This window comes from Pyrgilauda ruficollis, unplaced genomic scaffold (assembly GCF_017590135.1).
Source record: "Pyrgilauda ruficollis isolate IOZ18807 unplaced genomic scaffold, ASM1759013v1 scaffold3, whole genome shotgun sequence".
NCBI lineage: Eukaryota > Metazoa > Chordata > Aves > Passeriformes > Passeridae > Pyrgilauda > Pyrgilauda ruficollis.
In genome coordinates, this window is record NW_024524377.1 from 8,566,328 (window position 1) to 8,588,459 (window position 22,132).

General features: G+C 39.9%; 1 protein-coding gene across 3 annotated transcripts; it reads right to left on the reverse strand.

Annotated features, from left to right (window-relative positions):
* Positions 1-150: 150 nt before the first annotated feature.
* SEC22A (SEC22 homolog A, vesicle trafficking protein) lies at positions 151-20,328 on the reverse strand. 3 transcript variants are annotated; one of them, XM_041473331.1, is made up of 8 exons: positions 19,904-20,328; positions 16,955-17,129; positions 15,218-15,421; positions 13,741-13,904; positions 12,473-12,667; positions 7,735-7,853; positions 4,647-4,712; positions 151-1,179 (listed from the first exon to the last, which is right to left on the reverse strand). In XM_041473331.1, exons 2-8 carry the CDS (start codon positions 16,966-16,968, stop codon positions 1,132-1,134), a joined length of 810 nt encoding a protein of 269 aa, XP_041329265.1. In that variant the 5' UTR covers positions 16,969-17,129; positions 19,904-20,328; the 3' UTR covers positions 151-1,131. The 3 variants fall into 3 exon arrangements, with proteins under 3 accessions (XP_041329265.1, XP_041329263.1, XP_041329264.1); XM_041473329.1 differs by having other exon boundaries at positions 151-1,332; XM_041473330.1 differs by having other exon boundaries at positions 151-1,332; positions 16,955-17,132.
* Between the last annotated feature and the right edge of the window lie 1,804 nt (positions 20,329-22,132).

A 22,132-nucleotide genomic window follows, 5' to 3' on the forward strand; every position in this document is an offset into this window, starting at 1 on the left:
TGATGGTGGTCCTCTGTGGTTGGTTGGAGTTCGCTGGTTGATTCACCAGCTTTAGGAGCATACACTTGTTCTCTCAACTAGATTACAGGTTTTATCCCAGCACCAAAACACCCAACCCATAAAGCCCAAAGAATCAACACAATCCCTGTATTTCTTGTTGAAGCTAATCAGACTGATTTATTATTTTCCTGTCACCAGTTGTCTGTCTCAGGTTTGAGCTAATTATTCATCCATTTCTGAAAGTAAGGAAGAACATATAAAAAGAACAGTATTCCAAACAAGTACAAGTCACTCCATTTACTCACCAATCTGTTCTCTTTCAACCCTTCCAGAGTCCAAACACATGAAGTGTGCAAGAATCCTGGTTAGAGGCAGAACTTTTTGAATAATTACAAAAAATGAGCCCTATCTACATAAATCAGTTTCAAAGAATAATTAAAAGAAAATCATAAATGAAAACACATTAAAGAACTTACAGCACAAGACAAAGCACCACGGGTGAAGCAGATCCCTAGAAACTGAGTTTCCAGGTTACATTTTAATTAAGAAAACATTCACATATATGTCAATATGAAATAAAACATTCCAAAATTTAGTATCTTACATATGCCACATCTAGTTGCCTAATATGCAATAGCATTATTATTACTTATTTAGCCTATTCCCTACTGCCTCACAAAGGCAAAACTGACCTTGGAAGTGAAAAGCTTGCACAATATGCAGAACATACTCTACACATTCCTCCATTAACAAATGTGCTTCCACACTACCATCAGATAATGTGATCATGAAATACCATCAGATAATTCCACATCAGATTATCTCCATGAATGTATGAATGAAGCTTTTTTATGCCACCAGTTCATATTCTACATACATTTCACTGCATGGATATACTTCACTTTCCTCCTCTAGTCCCATATTCTTTTGCGTCCTTTCGAGAAAATAAAAAAATAATTAAAAAAAGGTTCAACCACCAAGTGTAAAATGTCCACAGGCATCTTACATTGATTTACTAAAAAAAAAGAAAATAAAAAGCCCCATTCAGACAGCTTCTTCTTTTGGAGAACAGCTTTACATTCCTGAGAGTAACTACTGGAACAAGACTTGGTCTCAGTGTTCCAGGACTTGTCAGACGTTGTAATCAGGGGACTTTCCCTGGGGTTGTCGCAGTCGGATCTGTAAGGTAGAAAAAGCTCCCACAGTCACATGGAAGAAGAGCTGCCACAGGTTGCGCAGCTCATACAGGTACATGTTACACAGGCAGATCAAGCCGAAAGTCAGGAAGGACTTGGCATTCCTCCAGCCTGTGTAGTACACAAACAGGTAACACTGTCAGGAAATAAAAAAGAAATCATGTTACCTCATGGAAAATAACTTCTACTGAAGAAAAACTGTCAGGTCACTGAAAAATTACAGCCCAAACCAAGGAGAAGTCTGAATCAGACATGGAAGAACAGTATCTATTCAGCAGTCATAGAAGGATGAGGAGTACCTGATATCAACACAAGGTTACATTTGCCTTTCATTAAACACTGAGAACAATTCATTCACAATAATTAATTACAGCCTGCAACGAGTGACCCATGACTTAAAGATAGTGGATGTTCCTGGCAATCTCTGGTCAAAATAAACTCTTTTCTACTCAAGCAGTGGAGAAGGAACAAGAGAAGTCTTCTCCAAGAAAGCAATGGGAAGGTCAGGGACAATAGCAGGGCCTCAGAACTCAGCACAAGGCAATCCCCCAGACACCTCCCAGTGTCCTGCCAGGGGTGGTGCTGAGGGTTTCCTGGCAGATGCAGAGGCCCACACCCACTTCAGCTTCAGCTGCTGCAGGACTGATCACATTTGGAGAGAGACACAACTGCTCTCCTGTAATTCTACCACATTTTAGGCAATGTTCTGCACACTGTGGTGTAACACAGTTTGTCAGGACTGCCCACAGTTCCCTACTCAGCCCTTTTCCTACTGTAACTGGAAATCTGTTCAAGTATTTTGCCTCAGTTTTCATCTCTAAAAGGACACAGCTTTTACCCAGACATTATTTTTATTTCTTCTATTGTTTGAACTGCTCCCTTAACTGCTACAAAATCAAAAAACTCCTTTGCCCCTTCCCAGGATTCAGGTCATTTCTGCTGAATAAATTTTTTTCTGAGCTGTAAGGTAGATAACAATATTATTTATGCTTACTTAGTATTCCAAATCTGTTCCCAGTGGATTTATAACTACAGTCACACAGATTTAATAGCATCTATCATCAGATTATCTAAGTGCCATTTCTGTTCTTCCTGGGCATTTGCCATGTTTTATCAGTCAAAAAAACTCCACTTAATTTTCTTTTCATTTTTCATGTTCCTCAAAAAAGGGCAACTGAACAATGCAATTTATTGAGGTTACTTTATATTCTATTTGAACTCTACCACTTTGTTATAAAGCATGCATTTTCACTGCAAGTGTGGCTGAGAGCAGCACAGCTACTTGCAGTGTCTGGGTATCTAAATATTGTCAGAGAGGTGAGGACTGGCATTATCAGTAAGATCTGCATGTCCTTCCTCCAAAGCAAAGTAAAACTAGAGATTAATAACCTGCATGTTTCAGAATCTAGACAGAATTGTTTTGAACCTGCTTGGCCATTTTGAGCAGAGTAAATGCAACCTGCTTGTGCTGACAACTTCACAAATCATATCTAAAAGAGCAATTAGTTGGTACTGGTATCTCAGCAATAAGAATTCAGATAATTTCCTAGTGTTGTCACTACCACTGACAATGTATGAACAAGTGTGACTGCTTCAAAGATTAAAATACGAGTCAGGATATGCTTCATCAAAATAATTAATAAAGGCTTGAAAACAGTAGTTTAAAAATGTTACTATTAACATGATGTTGAATTGCTGAATTTTACTGAAGAACTGTTTTAAATGAATTCTGAAGTGTTTTAAATGAATTCTTTCATTGGTCTAGCTCTGAACTACTGGATGTGCCCCTTACAGAACAGATGAAAAGGCCAAAAACAGTCAAAAGGCCAAAACAATGCTGTTTTACAGCTTATTGTAACAAGTACTGTTATGAAACTCCTGAGGGTTGTTATTCTACTACTAAAGGGAAGCATTATCATGCAGGTGTTACACTGAGCATGCTTTTATGGAGAAGGCTCCTCTGTGCTACTTCAGAGAAAATTTTGATTTTTGATTTGGAATTTTTTTTTTTTTAATGAATGACTGAAGGCTCAGCTTCTGATACTTCGCACTTCTGGTACAATTGAGACAGTTGTTATTTTTTCTTCTTTATAAAAGTCTAGAAACTATGAAGCAACACTAGACATGCCAGTGAGTCTAAAACATCATATTCCATGCAAGTCCTGTTCTCTTGCCTGTACACCTGAGTTATAAACATTTATTGGGAACTAGAGACACACTGCTGTGTTGTAATTAACTGAACAAGACAATACAGCATGATGGATGCCTGGTGGGTGAATGACAGTGAAATGGGCTGTCATACAACACAGGGAATTAATGTCCTGAGCTCGTAACTGTAGCCAAAGAACATCACAACACACCAGAAAACCAACACCGCTCAATTCTGAAAACTGACTGACCACATATTACAGGAATGATACCAGAACGTGGGAAACAGTTTCAACAGATGATTTTTGAATACTAATAAAAGCCTACATTATAATTTGCATGGATTCTTTCTTTCAGACAGCTCTCTTCAAGGCAAACAGTGGAGGAAAGATGTCTCAATGGAGAGACATGAATACTTCATAAAGAATAAGGTTTCCAGTTTAGGAGAGGAGGGGAAAAGTGTATTTTTTATATGAAAAAAGAATGGAGAAACTCTACCTTATCTGATATGGAACAGACTGTTGGCATGGAAAATTAACACCAATCTAAATTATTTAAGGCAGAAGTTGATAGCAAGTCAACAAGTGTTGGAGAACACAAGTTGCATTGGGACGTTTTGCTACAGATAAATTACAGAGAATGAAGATTACAGATAACCTGGACAAAAAAAAAGACTGATAGAAAGGCATTTTCTTATATTACTGTCTGACACAGTACTAAACCCTGGCCCACAGAAACAAGTAAAAACAAGTCTAATATTAAAAGTCAAAGCAACTGAGCATGGGAGACATAGACATAGGTTAATGTAGCAGCAGTGTCACTGAATGACAGATGCCAGTGGGCACCTTGCTGTAAATTATAAATGAAAGTCAAATTCAGATGCAGAAATGGAAAACTGACAGAGAAGAAAAGCAAGAAGTGTCAGGCAGGAAAACAGTGAAAAGTGGCCAGAAGCTTTGAAAAGGAAGGAGATGCACATTAAAGTACAGAGTGAGGAAAATTCTGGGGTGCAGAATTATCAAGAAAATAATATAACCTCCACTGTCTGTGACTTTAGAGATAATTGTTTTAATTAAATGTCTTAATCATCCAGCTGGAGAAAAAATGCCAGCAAACAGAAGCCCTTTGTATCAATCTACTACTACACAATAGTTTATGATTAATAAAAAAAAACAGAGCAGAAAATAATTTTTGTAATCACCCTATTCAAGTATCTGAGACATTTAAGAAAACATGATGACACTTATGCTTGACTGGGAATGTTTCTTAACTCTAGTGAGTTATGCAAACAGAAAAACACACCTGGTACAAACAGGCTGCGGTTCCAAGAAAAAATGCAATAACATAGCTGAAATCTTCACCTTCATTCTGCAAGAATAAAACAACAAGCCACGTTTTACAATAAAACAAGTGAAATACCAGCCATTTACAGTATGAAAGTTATGAATTACTGCATGTTAAAATAGTTTCACACAGGGATTTAAATCCTTTACCACACTAAACTGACAATTAGGACTCATCAGTGCTTACTTACATGTCTGCAAAAACACCACGATCTGCAGTCAGACCAAAATGCTTATTCACAACAAACAACTCTATTCAAGATCTTAAAAAGCTTTAAAGATGTCCAGCTCTAACACTGGATGTTTACCTTCTCCAGATGCCTTTGAAAATTCAAGTCTAAACACTGGTAACTACCTTTGACAGCAACTTTGTAGAATTGTGCCTTCCTAAAGCTTCACAAAATGGAAACGAGGTAACAGGAAAGGACCCAGACTGGCCACTAGGGTGGGGTAAAACTCTGCACAGAGAATAACGAAGGCAGCTCCGTGCTCATGCACTGACAGCTAACAACAGCACAGGAATTTATCAGAGACACTTGGAAAATAGGGTTCTCCTGAAGGAAAGACGGAAAAATTTACTTGAAGTGACAGATTTTTCTACTATGTGTTTTGAAAACAAAACAAACCCTTTAACGTATTCAAACGGGTTGTTACATCTCCTACAGAGCAGAGCAGAGTAAATTTCCATAGTCAATGAATATTCTAACTGCATTTCTAGCAAACACCTGCAACCACCAAAAACTTTCCTAGGAAAACAAAGGGCATTCATGCAAATGTTTGTCCTTGAGAGCAAATATCACTTGGTGGTCCATCCACAAGGACAACTTGTGTCTGCTGAGAGTATGTTCAGTGTGAAGCATTTCCATGTCCTTTGCTGACCAGGAAAAACTTTGCATGTCTGCACACAGAAGTTACATGCACAATGCAGTGACTTCTACCAGTGTGTAAGTCTTTGCCCCAGTGCCACTGCACATCTGGTGGAGTACAGTTACAGACTGTAACAGAATTTTATTAACAGCCACATAAAACCACTGATTATAAAGCAAACAGTAATTCAGAGACACGCTTTTGAATGACTTCTCAGAACACGTTCCATTAATTGGGTTTTGGATTACTTCTCCCTAAACCTTGTGGATTTTCCACAATAAAGTAAATTTAGAGAAATTTTAATGGATTTTTAGTGTGCCTCATTTGTCAGAAATGAAAATGATCTTCCATCTGTACTGCAATCTATTACCTCCAGATGCAGTAACATAGAGAATAAAATTAACTGGATCTCCTGTCATCACTTAAATAGATTAATCTAAGATTTGTGTTCTTTTTTAAAAATCAGCTGCAGAAAGGTAACAAAATAAGTTTTAGCAACATCACACTAACTGACAAATCTGTTCAGTACTATGTGTACTATAGCATACTTTAAAATCATTCCTATTTATAAACTGAGAGAATTGTGCATAACACAGAAAAACCTAATTAGGGATAAAGGAGAGATGTAGGTTCACTTGCTCTGTCTTTAAAAAAAAAAAACCAAAAACAACTCAGAAAGAAGGACCTAGCATGGAACATATTCATTAATCTTGTTCATCTATCAGCTAGTCTTCACAAAATGCTGAGACTCAACAGTACTGTTTATTCAATCTTTACATCTACTTTGTAAAATAACTGGAATACAGGAATTCTTCTTTACCTTATTTCCCTAAAAAAAAAAAAAATCCATTAGGTTTCAAAAACATTGCAGTTAGCTGCTGAAAGGCCTAGACACCAAGACTTAAAAGGAGCAGCTGAGGAAACTGGGGCTGTTTAGCCTGGAGAAGAGGAGGCTTGGGAGAGAACTTACTGCTCTCTGCAACTACCTGAAAGGAAATTGCAGCAAGGTGGGGGCTGGGCTCTTTTCCCAGGTAACAATCGGTAAGATGAGAGGAAACGGCCTCGTGCTGCACCAGGGGAAAAATTTCTTCACTGAAAGGGCTGTCAAGCTGCCCAGGGAAGTAGTTGAGTCATCACTACCAAAGGAATTTAAAAGCCTTGTAGATGTGGCACTTTGGAACGTGGTTTAGTGAACTTGGCAGAGCTGGGTTATGGTTGGACTGAGGTTTTTTTCCAACCTGAATGACTCTATGAAGTCCAGATATGTTTAAATAAAAAGACTATCTACCAGCCAAGCAACAGGATTACCATTTTCTCTCAGAAAAGTTCCATGGGGTTTTTAGTTTCTGTATCTATCACCACAGTAACAGCCATTAAATTGTAAGGAAGTCTTTGGGTTTTTTTGTGACAACACACATGAATTTTCTGTGCATGCCTGCCAAGTACTACCAGCATATTCACCTGAATTGCCTGAAAGCATAAACCATTATTAGTGACACCGTAGCACTTGTGGGAATACAACCAGAACAAGAAATGGAATAGAAAGAAACTGAAAGACTACAGGGAGGGTCACAGTAGAGATTTTACAGGAAAAAAATGGGTTTGGGGGAGGTTGTTTGGTGAGGGGAGTTTAGAAGACATCACTTGACAATTTTCTGACACTGATCCTTTCAATACACAATGAGAAATAAGGTTTATTAAATACAAACAAAAAACTACAAAAGTTCTCTATGAAAAAACTTTACAAAGCCTGTTTAAAGATTCCTACTCGTGGACTTTTCAAAAAAAATGCCCAGATTTTTAAAGCTACTCATTATTTCACTCAAGTGTTTTTAAATAGCATGTAATAGAAATTTATAGAAATTAAATGCCTCATACCCTGGCATAAATTTAGAAAACAGAACATTACGTTCACATCCTCACTGCTCCCAAGGTACCAGGGAAGGAGTTGGCCACCCACCTTCCACTGCTGTTGAAACTCACAGCCTTGATGAATGAGGCAGCACACTCGAGGAGGATGCACAGATCACAAACAATACAGGCTTTCTAACAGAGCCCTGACCTCACAAACAATACTTTTGAAATAAAACTGGCACAACTCAGCTCATATAGAATCTTCTAAAACGAAAATTGTGGTTGCTATGATGCATAACTTCTAAATTCATAAACATGTACAGTACCTGGAGAAGGCTTTCTATGGCATGGAAGCCACGGATTAAATTCAAAGCTCCACATAACAGACTAAGCACAAATGAGACAATCCCTGGCAGAGTCACAGGTTCCAGACGTTGATGAGGAGCTGCAAAGCAGATCAAAAGAAGATATCAAAGGTCAAAGCAATGCCTTCAGAAATTCAATAAAATAATAATCTAATTTGTCAGTGGTTTCTAGCTCAAGAGCTCACTGAAGCAAATCACAAAATGTCATTTCTGTTTTCTAAAAAGACAAAACACTGTAAATGTTTCAGCATGGGGTTTAGCAAAAAGTAAACTTTCTTCCAGTTCACATATATAACTGTCTTGTTATATTTAGTCTTTATCTCAATAGGTTCCATTTATTCAGTAGGGTACTGATGGCTGCTTAAACATGCCAGGAAATCAAAAGTAAAAGATGCACTTGCTACTGAAATCTGTCCATAATCAGTAACCAGCTAATAAGTCACACTTAAGAGCTTCTCTCACAATCTCGGCTCTTGTTTAACACCAATGCATTAGTGAGATATTGAGACTGATTTACCTTGTCTGCTGAACAGAACACTGAGACAAAGCTATCACAGTCCCCTTCCTTAAAAACAATGAGTGCTACCAAAGGCACTCATGAAGAGACAGCTCTGAAACTCAGCTGGAATCTATACCACAATCTTATATGGACCTTCCAGATAGTGCTTAGTCTCTTACAACTAAAACACATTAAAATTAAAACACTCTTTCTCCCCATGCACCCTCTCTTTCAAGCTTATCTAGGGTCACAAATATGTAACAGTTATGTATGTTCCTCATTACTGTCCCCTTCCATAATGAATAACAGAAAGCAAATGTGAAAAAACAATGCAGAACTCTTAACAGTCTGGGCAACACTGGGATAACAATGGGACTACTGAGCTGTACTCAAATCATTCTGTTCAAATCAACCAAGTGTAAAGATGTGAACAATGAGGTTAATGAACTGTAACATTAATAGAGAGGGGGTGTCAATCCCAGTTGTTTGTATTGCACAGATCCAGGAAAAAGGTTTTTCAAACAGTTTATGAAGTTACAGAACCTAAAAAAGTCCCAACAAAAGCTATTTCACATTGATAAGCAGGCAGGGCTGTCTAATTAAGAGTGTACAATAAAAGGAAAATATACAGGATGAGTTCAGTTAATTAATTTGTGCTGAATTTAATAGTGTATAATCAGTTGGGGTGTTTTTTTAAAGAAAAGCATAACCCATATTTAACTCTGAGTGCTCACTGCTTTTCTAACTGTAGGACACATTACTCCCAGCAGTCACTCAGTTAAGGTTAGATATGTTAGATTTGCATACCAAACCACTCTTTTTCAATGACTCCCAATGGGTTGTTTTGTTTTGGGTTTTTTAAAACCATCTCATCTAGAGAGAGGAAAAAAGCTGAGGGTGTATATGACTGTTTTTACCCAATAGTAATTTAATTCCATTAGCTGGTGGATAAAATTAGTTCACTGCTCTCCACTTGCAGTTCTCCAGAAAATCTCCTTTTCTCCATGTACTGGGTAACTTAAAATGATTGTGTGCTAAAACAGCATTTAAAACACCTCTTTGAGAACCATGGTGGGAAAAGTAAAAAGTCTGGTCAGCTAAATACACAAAGTCCATGAAGGTTCATAAAATAGCAACTTCTCTCTTGTTAAAATATGAAAAAAAATAAAGGACATTATGAACCATTACTAATGTCATTAAACTCTCCAGGGCGTAACAAATTTTAGTGTTACAATCAAAGCAACAAGAATCATTTATGTACAAAAAGATGAAGGCAAAACCAAAAGAATGAAGAAGGAATGTCAGAGAAGGCAGGGTAAAGGCAATTGACTTTGAATTGGTACATCTATCAATCTTAGAAATATGGTTAAGTGCCACATAAAAAATTCTCAGTTCAAATCAAGCACAAATTCTGAATTTAATGTTGACATTTAAATTAAAGTTGAGGAAATTTACATGACATGAGAAACTACATTACTTGTAAGAAAGTTTATTTAAAACTAAAATGTAAAAAAAAAAAAATCCACAAAAGCATGGAGTATACCATCAAGCAAAAAATAACTTTGATGTGACAAGTGTTTCTTCACTGAAAAAAAGCTCAGAAAACAGTAATTTTATCCTAACCTGAAACATCACACATCAGCATGCTGTGACCTTATTTCTAATGCCTGCCAACACCTACATGTACCTTTGCAGGAAGATTCTATCCATAATCTGCACTCTATGCTTCCCACATGCAGAATTACCCCTGTTCCTCACTGCACAACTCTCAGGGAAAAGGGCTGCACTGCAGCACTGCCAGCACAGCAGGCCTGGATCCTCACCCTGGCTACACACCCAGTCACAGTGGGAGCAAGTGAGAGCCACTGCTTCCCCCCCACAGCCCAAGCTAATGCCTCCAACTCTGCCATTCTGCACAACAAAACAAGATTTGCACCACCTAACTTCCCACCTCTGGATGCTCTCCAACTTCATTTACCACAGCTCACTCCAGAAAGTCCTACTTTTTAACAGTACAGCATATTCAGGAAATTCAACTAGGCAAAACATCTTTTTGTGAGAATCTCTTTGCTCTGTCCTTAGAGAAAAGGAGAAACTTGGAAGTCCAGCCAACTGAGTGGGCAGCAAACATCCAGAGAAAGTTCTTTTCAAGGGTGGAGAGAAGTGATGCATGTAAAGAACTACAAAACCATTAGCAGACTTTCTAAAAAAGACACTATTATTCAATAGCATCTAAAATGTGAAGAGCTGAAGAAGTAGCAAAGTGCCAGCTTCTCATAATGTACAGCCCTTTGATGGTGAGTTTCTACAGCAACTCAAGGAAGGAAGTGGATAACTGAACAGAGATCTATGGAATTCAGAGGAAGAAGAAAGTTAAAAGCAACTGAAACAGAAACAGAAGAAAAATGACATGGAAAGAAAAGAGGACAACAGAATTCTTCTGTAAGAAGTTGTGGAGAGGTAAGTAAAAAAAAAAAAAAACAAAAACCAGACAATCAACAATCACCTGCCAATTATTGTTGAATCTTCTTTTTTAGTTAAAAGGGAAATGGTCCCTATGTTTTTTAATTTAGGTCTATATTACCTTCCAACACTCTTACTCAAAAAAGTGATGAAAACAACATCTCCCACTACAAAGACAACTTTTAAAAAATAGCCAATTTTGACACAGGCTGAGTTCTCTCGTGCTTATTACTTTTTCCAATTGCAGGAAGTTCGAATCTAGACAATTTTCAGAGTTAACCAGCTGCCCATTCTGCCACCATAACCCTTTCCACAAAGGAGGATTACATGAGAACATTAAGAGTAAACAACAATATAAGAATTAAAAGTGGCAAAAGAGTGGTATCACAGCATTACATACCTTTAAAGAGAGCCCACACGTGTAAAAAGATGATGAAGGTAAGTACTGTGCTGCTTAGATGATTCCACTCCTTTAAACAATTTACACACCTTCATACTTTTCCTTTAACACTTTTCCTGACTCTAACTCTAATACTGTTAAATTGCAAATACAGAGATTGTAAACTATTTCTACACTGTCTCTCAGCACCTGGAATTCTCAGAATCAGGGCCCCAGAGTACAAATGGGGCACCCTACTGGTTTTGTTTGGTTTTCATCTTCCATAGAAAGCAGTTTTCAATCTTCTAGTAATCCTCATGAGTAAGTACATAATAAGGATAATATACTGGCAAAGAGATCCTATTAATATATACATATACATAAACTGCACAAAATCTCATTTATTACAACATTGTAGGAGGTGTTTAGATTTACGATTGCAATTCTGTGGTTTATGATTGCACCCTGACACTGTAAGGCAAACAGCATCAGTGTGTGCCTGCTCAGGATAGTTTATAGACAGAAGTACTTTTGGGAAAAAAGGAAAATATATTAACTAATTAAAATCAACACTTCCTTCCATTCTATTTATGATTTTGCTTCACTAAACTTGGACGACTGAAATCAGATGATGTCAGTATCACATGTGGTGCCCATGTATCAGTGCAAGGATTTGGCATTTTGTTTCTGTCCTGCTGGGAAACATCTGAAGATGGGGCTCAAACACATTCAGAGGATTCACTTAATAGCACAAACCTTTAACCCAGCTCAACCCCACAATTCCACATTTACCTCCTACATGAAGTAAATTAAAGTTTAAAAAAATCAATGACTACTTAAATAAATTTGGCAGTTTTATAAAAAATTGCAATTCTTAACGTTGTACATAAGGCACTCATTTTAGAGTGCATCTTTTAGCCAGCACAGCTCTTTGGATTTTCACCATTGCAAAGGCTTCCTAAAGAGATGCTTCTCCCTCCAGCTGCTCTAACTCCTGACACTGCTCTCAGCTTATGTCAACACTGAGTCTTACTGGGCAGAAATATCAAAACTTTTCAGAAATCTTAAAAGGTCAAAAAATAAAAATTATCTTCTTGTTAAGTGCTAATCTTCATTTACAGAGTTTTTTCCTTCAATAAAGCAGTCTAATGAACAGACCCATTTCCTCCTCTGAGTGCCTCAGGAAGGTAAGCATTTGGAGCAAGGGACAAAACAGACATCTGAGCTAAAATACATAAAACGTCATACCAGCTTTACATTTTAGAAACATGAAAAAAACTTTTTTTAAAAAAAGAAATCAAAAATTAATTTTGCTGCATCTGTCTCATTTAAGGATACAACAGAAGTGTGGAACTTACCTGCAGATATCTTACCAGTACCCTTATACTCCCCCACAGGTACATGAGAAAAGCCATTGGCTGAACCAAGTTCTGACAATGAAATTTGATACGGTGGTCTCAGTTTGATTTCAGTCTGCATATCAGCAAGATTCATCTTTGTTGACACAGAACGTGTGTTGTTGTATCTCTGTTTGGTCCTCTGAATGAAATTATCTGGTAAAATTTAAAATAAAAAGGTATTTTTCTATGGATTTTGTTAATTACATAATCCAAGACCATGCAGCTTCAGTTCACAAACTGAAATACATTGCTTGAAACAGTTGTATTTATCTTGGATTTCTAATGCTGTTTCTGTTTTGTGCCTAATACATCATGGGTTATTTAATTCTGCAGTTAAAAAAAATTAAGCTCTAAAAATCTAATTATGTAATAACTGAATAAACTAATGACTTTTCATTGCATGAGACTGAATGCATTTCTAATACAATGGATTTACTGCACTTATTCTAGCTTTTCTGTTAGTTTAGTAAATATCCTTATGAAAAAATTATGTTGTGGAAGAAAAAAGTGTTCATAGAAATTTTCACCAGGAGGACAGTAATTTCACACAGAAATTGTCATTAACTGACTGAATTATAGACAGGATTTCACCAACTGGAGGATCTTCCCCTGTGTTTCTAAAACTGCAGTTCTCTTTGCTCTAATGTGTTTCATAAGAATATCTGATTACAGTAATTTCTAATACATAGTATTAAAGCAACATAAATTAATGGAATTCGTAACAGCTGTTATCTGGTATATATGAAATGAGCTGCATTTGGAGTCTGAAGATTAAATGCTCCACTACATCGTAAGAGAAGTAAAAATTTCTCCCTTTCATGTATTGAACAAAAGGTGGCACAGCAAGAGCTAACATGAAACTGCCATTTTTACTCGAGAAATTTATGAAGCTCAATGACTTCACAGGTTAAGTATTTCAACAGGTATGAAGTCAAACAACTCCTGGTATTACTACCAGAAGATGAACTCTAGTTGCTCACACAAGGCTTAAACCAAAACCTACTAAAATGAACAGAAGTAAGTTTAGATAAAACTCTAGCAGCATAATTTAATGCCCCCAGAAGTATTTCTTCATTGACTCTAACGGCAGTTAAACCAGATTCTAAATCCACCTGAAACAGAGCTGTAAACTGCTTTGGACACTTTTTGTTTGCATTAAGTTGTATCTATTTAAATTCTCATTTGTCTTAGTATGAGGATGAAGGGGGAGAAAGTCAGATCCTTACCAAACTCTATAAAACAGTATGGTCTGATAGCAGTATTCGTCTTCATCATATTGTAGGTAGTGATGAACTCCTTCTGAAGCTCATCCAGGAAACAGAAAGCCAGGACATTGGGATAATTTTCAGTGCACAACATCATATAGCTTACTCCCAGAGAACTTATAAAGCTAGAATTGAGAAAACATATTCAAAATTTCAAATTTAAATTCAGTGAATTGTTTTTCTAGTCTGATCTCATATTCTGTAACCAGAAAAACAAAAACTTATCTGGGGTAGCAAAGGAATAAATGTTTACTGAAAAGCCCAACAGTATTCTAGAAGAAAAACAAGTTACTTTTAGGCAATGTTTAATTTGAACACCACATTGTACAATCATATGAGAAGCTGTTTTACACGAATGTGTATGTAGGTATCTATAAGTGTGTGTGTGCACACATATACACACAATTGTGAAACCAAAAATAACAAAGCTTTCAGGATGCAGAAGCACAGCAGGCTCATCCCTTAACAGCTTTTCACTCATCTGAAATGTACAGGATGTGATCTGGTGCAGCCCAAAAATGCAAAACCTTATCTTCTGATTCGGGAGAGGGCTGTTGGCTCTTTCTAGAGCATCGAAGAAAGAAAACTGTTCTGCAGAGTGCAGAATTAATAATTCTCCAAAGATAGTTAGTTGCAAGGACAATCAGAGATGGCAAATATGAAATCAGGAAAGGACAGTTTGCAATATACATATTCTGCTGCGTTTAGGCAATTCATCAGAGTTTCGGTTTTCATGATAACATTCAAATTTCTTTAAAATCCTGCTGGATAACTCAGAGTATTAAAAGTAATCAAAGACAAAAGCACTAAAATCTACCCTGATTAAGCCTTATAGCTTATTCTTAAAAGTTTGTTTTAAGCTAATCAGTTTAGAGGCCAACTGTAGTTAGCCTGTAAAAAAAAAAAAAAAAGATTGAAACAATTTAGCCATCCTGGGCTTCAATCCAAGAAATGCTGGAAACTCACCTATACCTATAGGAGATGGAGAGGTATTAGCACTTTCTAGGATCATTCAGGTGGTACACATTCCACTACTGTAACTTCTACATGGTTAACTAGGGGTTAAGATTAAATTACTCACCTCATTTAAAATATCTAAATTAGAATCAGAATTTAGGTCAGCTAAAGTGCAAGTGAACTATAAACAATAAAGAATTTCTTCTAAATATCTAATCCAAACCTACCCTTTCATTCAGTGTAAAGCCACTCTTCCCATGATGTTGTCCTATGACTTTGTGCCATTATAAAGGAACTTCCATGAAAGTCTGAATAGGTTCAAATCTTTCTACAATTGCTCAGGTTTTACATTTCTGATACATAAATAGTGCCAAAAATTATTCTTAGTTTGATTAAGCATTTCTAATATGCACAGTTATCTTTTTCACTTACAGAGAGACATAACCTAGGATGTTGCAAACACTTAAAAGAGATGCCTTACTTTATATTATACTGCCCAGTTTTCAGAGTACATCTATCAGGAAGCTGAGAAAGTTTTTTTGAGAGCATTTTAAAATATTTTCTACATTCTTGCATTCCCGTGCTCTGGTCGTAATCAGTCGATGCAGAAAGTGGGAGTCCATCCCTCACACGGACCACAGAGGCAGACAAAATCATAGACATTGCCAACAGAGTTAACGACAGCCTGCAACAAAACACAAATCAGGAGGAATCAGAATTAAGGTAAAAGCACAGACAACAGAGTCAACTGTGATAAATCAAACTTCTCAAGCTGTACAGTGGGTTCAGGCCTCAACTGGGGCACAGTTAGGATTTTCAACTGTAACTCAGACTGGAGTCTTAATTGAACAGGACCTACTAATCTACACAAGCCACAAAACAGTTCTTCAAACCTTACATTAAATCTAAACATTCAAAAGTTTAGCAAGACAAGCATTAAAAGGATTACTTATCTGCTAAGCATCAGTACACACATTTGTTCTCCTACAAGTGGGCGAACTGCTAGAATTTATATGAAGCCAAAAGCAAACACTTCCTCAGCTCTTAACACTGCTCTGCAGACTCCTACCATATACTACACCTATCACTTCAGACACTATGAAAAAATATTTTTGCCTCCCTCAGATGATGCTACTCAAGTTCCATACAGTCACAAATTGCAAGAGGAAACATATTTCTGGATACAGCTGAAATATGCTTTTGTGTGTGATACTGACATGTTTACAGCACCTTTCAAACTATGACGTTAAGGGTGCTTTACAGGCCTCAGCAGCTGAATGACTGCATTCTCACAAGTCAGAAACCCAAATCTTCCCCAAAAAGACACTACCTCTTCACAAAAGAGAGGCAATAGCTATTTTTACCTGAACTCTCATCTTCTCTATTTCCCACTCCCCAAAGATTATATATCCATCAAGAAACTTAACGAATAATCAACAATATTCAGGCTTTTCAAGCTTATTTACTCCTCAGAAAGAGGCATATAATAATGTAAGCACTAAAAATGTGTTGTCATTTTCAGTTTAGTAAATTCAGCTTCATCAGCAGTCAAACTTCAACCTCCTTTGAGATCCATCACATTAGCTGAATAAATTCCAAATTAATACCCTTGCATTTTACTTGTACAGCACATCAGACTCTCCCCAAAGCTGTAACAGCAGAGGAAGCCACTGTTGACTGCAGTCTGCTGAATACCTTGGGGCTTTTATCAGGTGCCCTTGTTTTTCAGCACCTCACTGGAGAATTCCCTCCTGAACAAAGTGCTTCCATCAGCTGGGCACAAAAACAGAAAACAACCCCAACTCCAGGACTTCCTCTAGATCAGACTGCTGGCATGAAGCATTCAAGAAACCAAACCCACAGTTCTAGAAACTTTTACCTACCCCCAAGTTCATGCACGTGTTCCCAGAAGGACAACTCACATGGAATGCACACGGACTCATTCTCTTAACTATGCTGCTAACCATATAACCAAGGAGCTAACCAAGCAGCTCAAGAGCACGACAAAACTGCAGAGGAGCTTTAAACTGTAATGGCTCCCTGACAATAACCATCTCTACCACTCAGAACTCGACCCTGACAGGGACTTTTGGGAGCTGTGTCAACATACACAAGAGCAGTGATGCCACAGCACAGTTTAAATACCCCTTCATTAACTTACTTGCACAAAACGTAATTTCATGGATCTGCATTTCCCCTGATGAAACAAATAACTTACTTAGCACCTAACATGAAGAAAGGAATGCAGCTCCATGTCCTGTTTCAGGAAAAGGCAGTGAATAGGACTGCACTACAGGAGAAACCCAGAATCCCGCAGCCAGCTCTCAGAAGAAAAGATATTATTCTGTTCACTTCTTAAATTATCTCGATGATTAAAGTTCATGTTGAGCTATCTGCTGAGATAAGAACAAACAAAAAAAAGTTAATAAATATATTTACAGGGTAACAATGCACTTCAGGTGTTTTTTGTGAGGCCTTGCATATTGGAAAGGCCTGAACATAGCCAAGGGAGGTTACTCAAAAGATAATCAAAGAAAAAGAAAAATTGAATAATAGAGATATTAAAATGTTTCTGTGTTCTAAGTGAAGTCAGGAAGTCCCATCACTTGAGGCATTTAAAATGGGAAAACATGCTATTCATCTGCACGGTACAGGAGTAACTCAGGTTTACACAACCTTTGATTCTGAACCCCATCATTCCCCTCATCCACTACATTTGATTAATCCATCATCTCCTCTGCTCAGAACACTTCAGGAATGAAACACAGCACAACCACAGCTCTGTTTCCAAAGCATTAAGACTCAATGTTCAATCTCATCATAGCTGCTTTGCTCATACAACTGAGAACAAAGAACATAAATATCACTAACAACAGCATGAACGCACAGACAACAGACAAAGCAAATGATAAAGACATGTTCAGAGGTCTTCTTTCAAGTTTTATGTCTATTCTGTATGTAAATAAATATTTGCATAAATCTTGAACAAAACTTTGAGACTCTTACTTGTATTCAGAGAAAAATGGGCTCTATAACAGAAGACAGGCCTCTACTGAAACCTGCCAATTCTCTTAATATACTACGAAATCACACGAGGCAGAAATTGTGTTGAGGTGAAGATCCTAACACCAGTTAGGTTTTGTTGCCATCATCTTAAAAAGCCACCCAGTGAAAATATGAACTTTTTTCTCAGCCTGCTAACAGCAGAATCAGAAAGCTTTCTAAAAACCAAAGCTAATAATAGAAAACTACTTTGGCTGGAAGATCATACATAAGTCAAGAGATGTACAATATACACGCAGTAACAGAACATTCAGCCTTACCTGAAAATGTCTAGATGTCTTTTTGAAACATCTTTGCAAAGTGGCATTAAGTAATTCAGCAAATTGTTACAAACTTCGTATGTTTTCCTCCAAAAATTCTATATACCTCAACCACCTGCAGATGACAAAAGACTGCACTTCCACTACAAATGGTCTGTGAATCTCCTACAGGTGCAAGGAAATGAACAGATTGGGCTTGCTGTCTCATTCCATGACAGAACTGTGGAATACCAAATCCAAGCAGCAGCTGTTTGGCTCACAGATATCACAGGGGGTCCAAAACATAAAACATGTCACCAGCCAGTGGAACCCCTTGTCACAGGCTGCTGTCCATGCTACTGTGTCATGTGCATTTAAGAGGCAACTGGAAAAGTTCACAGAAAAACTACCAGGGGTATTAAAAGCAAGTCACAACCCTTTACTCAGAGGGATTCTAACCCCCACACAAACACCAACAGGGAGAGTCCATCACCGGTGCAAGCATGGAATGATGCTTCTTTCTTGTTTCCCTTAGTTAGAATGTACTTCTGCCCCATCGTTGCTGACTTCCCCTTCACAGCCCTCCCCACAAATGAGAGAACTCATGGAAAAGAGGAGCATGGAGAAAGCTGGTCACAGACAGGTAACAATCAGCAGGGTGGCTATTCCTCTGCTACTGCACCTTCCCAAGAGCTGTCCAATTCCTCACACATGTCAGCATCCACTCTTTCACAACTAGGAATCAGCACATGTGCCTGGTTTCATTTCCTCCCAGGAACAAGAAACCTCAGGTGATGGAAACCAGAGCCTGTTTCACTGTACTTGTTTTTTTGAAGCCATATTCAATTATCATGTTGTTTATTTCTGTGTTATGATGGTACTTGAGCTGCAGCATCTAGAAAAGTCCTAGAAACACTGAAAACAGAAACTGGAACATTCCAGCCCTTTGTAACAAATTACAAATTATTTTTGTAACATCATCCAGCTTGTGATCTGATCTTAATTGCTTTAAACTTGACATAGTCTTGTAACACTTTTAACAAGTGTTTGAAAGTGACTTTTGACTTTGATTTGCTCAGGGTACTTCACCTAAAAAAGCCTCTAGCTTTCTCAAAATTCTGAGCAGATCTAATATAATGGCAAGCCTACCCTCCTGCACATGATAACCTTCAGCCAATTTAATCACAGCATTTCTTGCTGGCATGTCTGCCTCTCATAAAAACTTTCCATAAAATATAAAATTGGGAAGCGTGTGCAAGCTGCACTCCTGTCTGACACAGAATACAAATAAAACTTCTGTGCTTACTTCAAACGTATACCTAATACTATTGGACAATTTATTGTCCCCACTTCTGAGGGTTGTGACAGCTGCATTTCACTGGAAGGAGCTTAATTTTTTCACTCTACATCATACTTCAGAAATTCGCGTTACAAACTGGAGCACTACAGAAGGACACAACAAATAAAGCCACTTTGACATCACCGGATATGATAAGACAAGGGAATAATCCTAAATCACCAGCCAATATAATCCTTTCCATAAATCCAGGGGGAAAGAGACCTCAGAGGCAGAATCAAGAGTCACAGAATCAACGAGGTTGGAAAAGACCTCTGAGATCTTCGAGTCCTACCTGTGACTGGACACCACCACGTCACCAGCCACCACTAAGTGCCACGTCCAGTCTTTCCTTAGCAGGTGGCTCCAGGCACAGTGACTCCATCACCTCCCTGGGATCCCAATCCTATAATCACCCCTTCTGAAGAAATTCCTCCTAACGTCCAAACAATTCTGAAAAACTAAGGGAACGGAACAAGCTGCATCCCAAAGTTCGGGAGCTTGACCCTTTCACCTAGCACCTACTTACGTGGCAGCTCCGACACGACCATCTGCAGCCGCAGCAGAAGCGCTGACTCAGTGGTCACGGACTTGGGCGGATCCGCACCGCTCCAGCTCACAGAACTTCACACAACCTCCCGCGGAGCCTGGAGAGCGGCGGAGACCCCTACACACAGCGGGCTCCTGCTACCGAGCGGCGCTTGCCCGGAGCCCCGAGCGGCCCTGGCTGCCTCCCGCGCCCGCCCTGCCCGCGCGTTGCCACCACCACCCCCCGAGACGGCGGCGGCCCCGCTCTGACCGCGGCAGAGGGGAGAACGCAGCCGGCCCTGAGGCTCTGCGGCCGGGCCTGGGGCTGGCAGGCGGAAGGGGAAGGGAGTCAAGGAAAGGAGAGGCGAGGCGGCGGCGCGGGCAGGGCGGGCAGGGCCGGGCGGCGGCTCCGGCCGCGGGTCCCGCCCGCCCCACGTCCGCGCGCGCCGCAGCGCCCCCGCGCGTTGCGGCCGCGCCGCTGCGGGGCGGGGCCGCCCTGAGGGGGCTCCGGGCGCTCCCGGCGGCGCCGCCCTCAGGGGTCCCGGTGAGCCCCGCTGTCAGCCCGCGGAGCTTGGGCGGCTGCCATGGAGGCTGCGGGGCGGGCCCGGGACCGCTGTGTACGGAGGGGATGCCGCCCTTGCGTGGCTGGGATGCGATGGCCAGACTGACGGGCCAGGCTCCCGGGCGTGGGTGTGTCTGAGCGCCCGGGCGGGAGCAGCCGAGCACCGCCAGCGCTGTGTCGCACAGCTTTGTCTGAGGCTGCATTTATCATAGAGTCAGTCAGGTTGGAAAACATCGCCGGAATCACGGGGACCGACTTATGAGCCAACACCACCCTGTCAAGCAGACCAGGGCACCGAGCGCGCACCCAGACTTTACTAAAACACCTCCAGGGATGGTGACTGCACCTCATCCCCGGGCAGCCCAGTCCAGTCAAATCCCCCACTCTGTGAAGAAGCGCTTCCTAATGACCAACCTGAACCTCCCCTGGTGCATTTTTACGACTGGCCTCTTGCCCTGTGCCCTGGGCGGGCCTGCAGCCTCCTGCCAGGGAGTTGTAGGGAGCGGTAAGGCCACTCCCGAGCCTCCTGTCCTCCGGGACAATTCGCTCTGCTGTCAGCACAGCTGACTTTAGGAGCTGTGCTCTTTGGGGTCTCCCGTGTGATAACTTGTGACAGCGGCTGGCCGGTGTCCTGCAGCTGTAGTGGATCGCACAGCCCTTGGCGATGCCTGGCGCTGTGTGGATAACCGGGTGTGTTTGGGGTCCTCTGCTGGGGCAGCGAGCGTGGCTGCTGGCACCTCTGTGATGGGGACAGAGTAGCCACCAGCAAAAGTGCGCTGAGATGAGACCAGATGCTCGGCTAATCTCATTCATTTCCCAACAAATCAACTGGGCATGTTTCAACTACAAATGACAATACAAAAGTGAAAGTTTGCAAAACTCATTAGTAACCCTAGAGTGAGGTTCCTATTTTAAAACTTTTTTTACTGATACAAGGATAATTTTCTCCCTGCACTCTTTGACTTCACTGTTTTTGTACCAAATCACACCGTTTTAGTCTGTTGGCTCAAATCTGAAATGAAAGCAGCTTATTTCCTCGCTACCCCTTTTTAATTTCTCCTTCCATCTGTTTCTACTTCACTATCCAAGTGCCTGTAGCACAGCAGTGTTGGGATAGAGGTTACACACCTCGCTCTCTGGACTCTCAGGCTCTGCTCTACTCAGGAGCAAGGGGATCAGGAAGATGGTGTTGGGGAAAATCAGTGCTCTCCAACCTCAACTCTTCCCTCTCCAAGCACCTTTATGTGGATACCTATGGCAACCCTAGATATCAGAGGGGCATTGCCTTACTCCCTATTCCAGTGATCCAAGTGAGGAAAAACGATCTCTTGGATCTTAGAACAAGGAGTAAATTGCTATTGCTGGAGATTAATTGCACCCTTTCAGCCTCCAGGCTTTCTCTGTGCTTCAAGCAAAGCTCAGCCAAGCCAAGGTCTTGAGCTCTGTGAGTCAAACAAGATCACAGCAAGGGGTAAAAGATTAATTGTGGCTCTGGGGCTGAGTAACAGAGGGGAGAAAAAAGGGAAAAATTGTTTTTAGATTGTTTTCAGAGCAGACTCGAGACAGTGATGAAGAGGGGGTCAGAAGATGGGGCTGGCATGGAGATGTGGGAGAGGAAGGAAGGACCAGGTGAGCAGAGAGGCCACAGCAGGAGAGGTCACCTGCTCG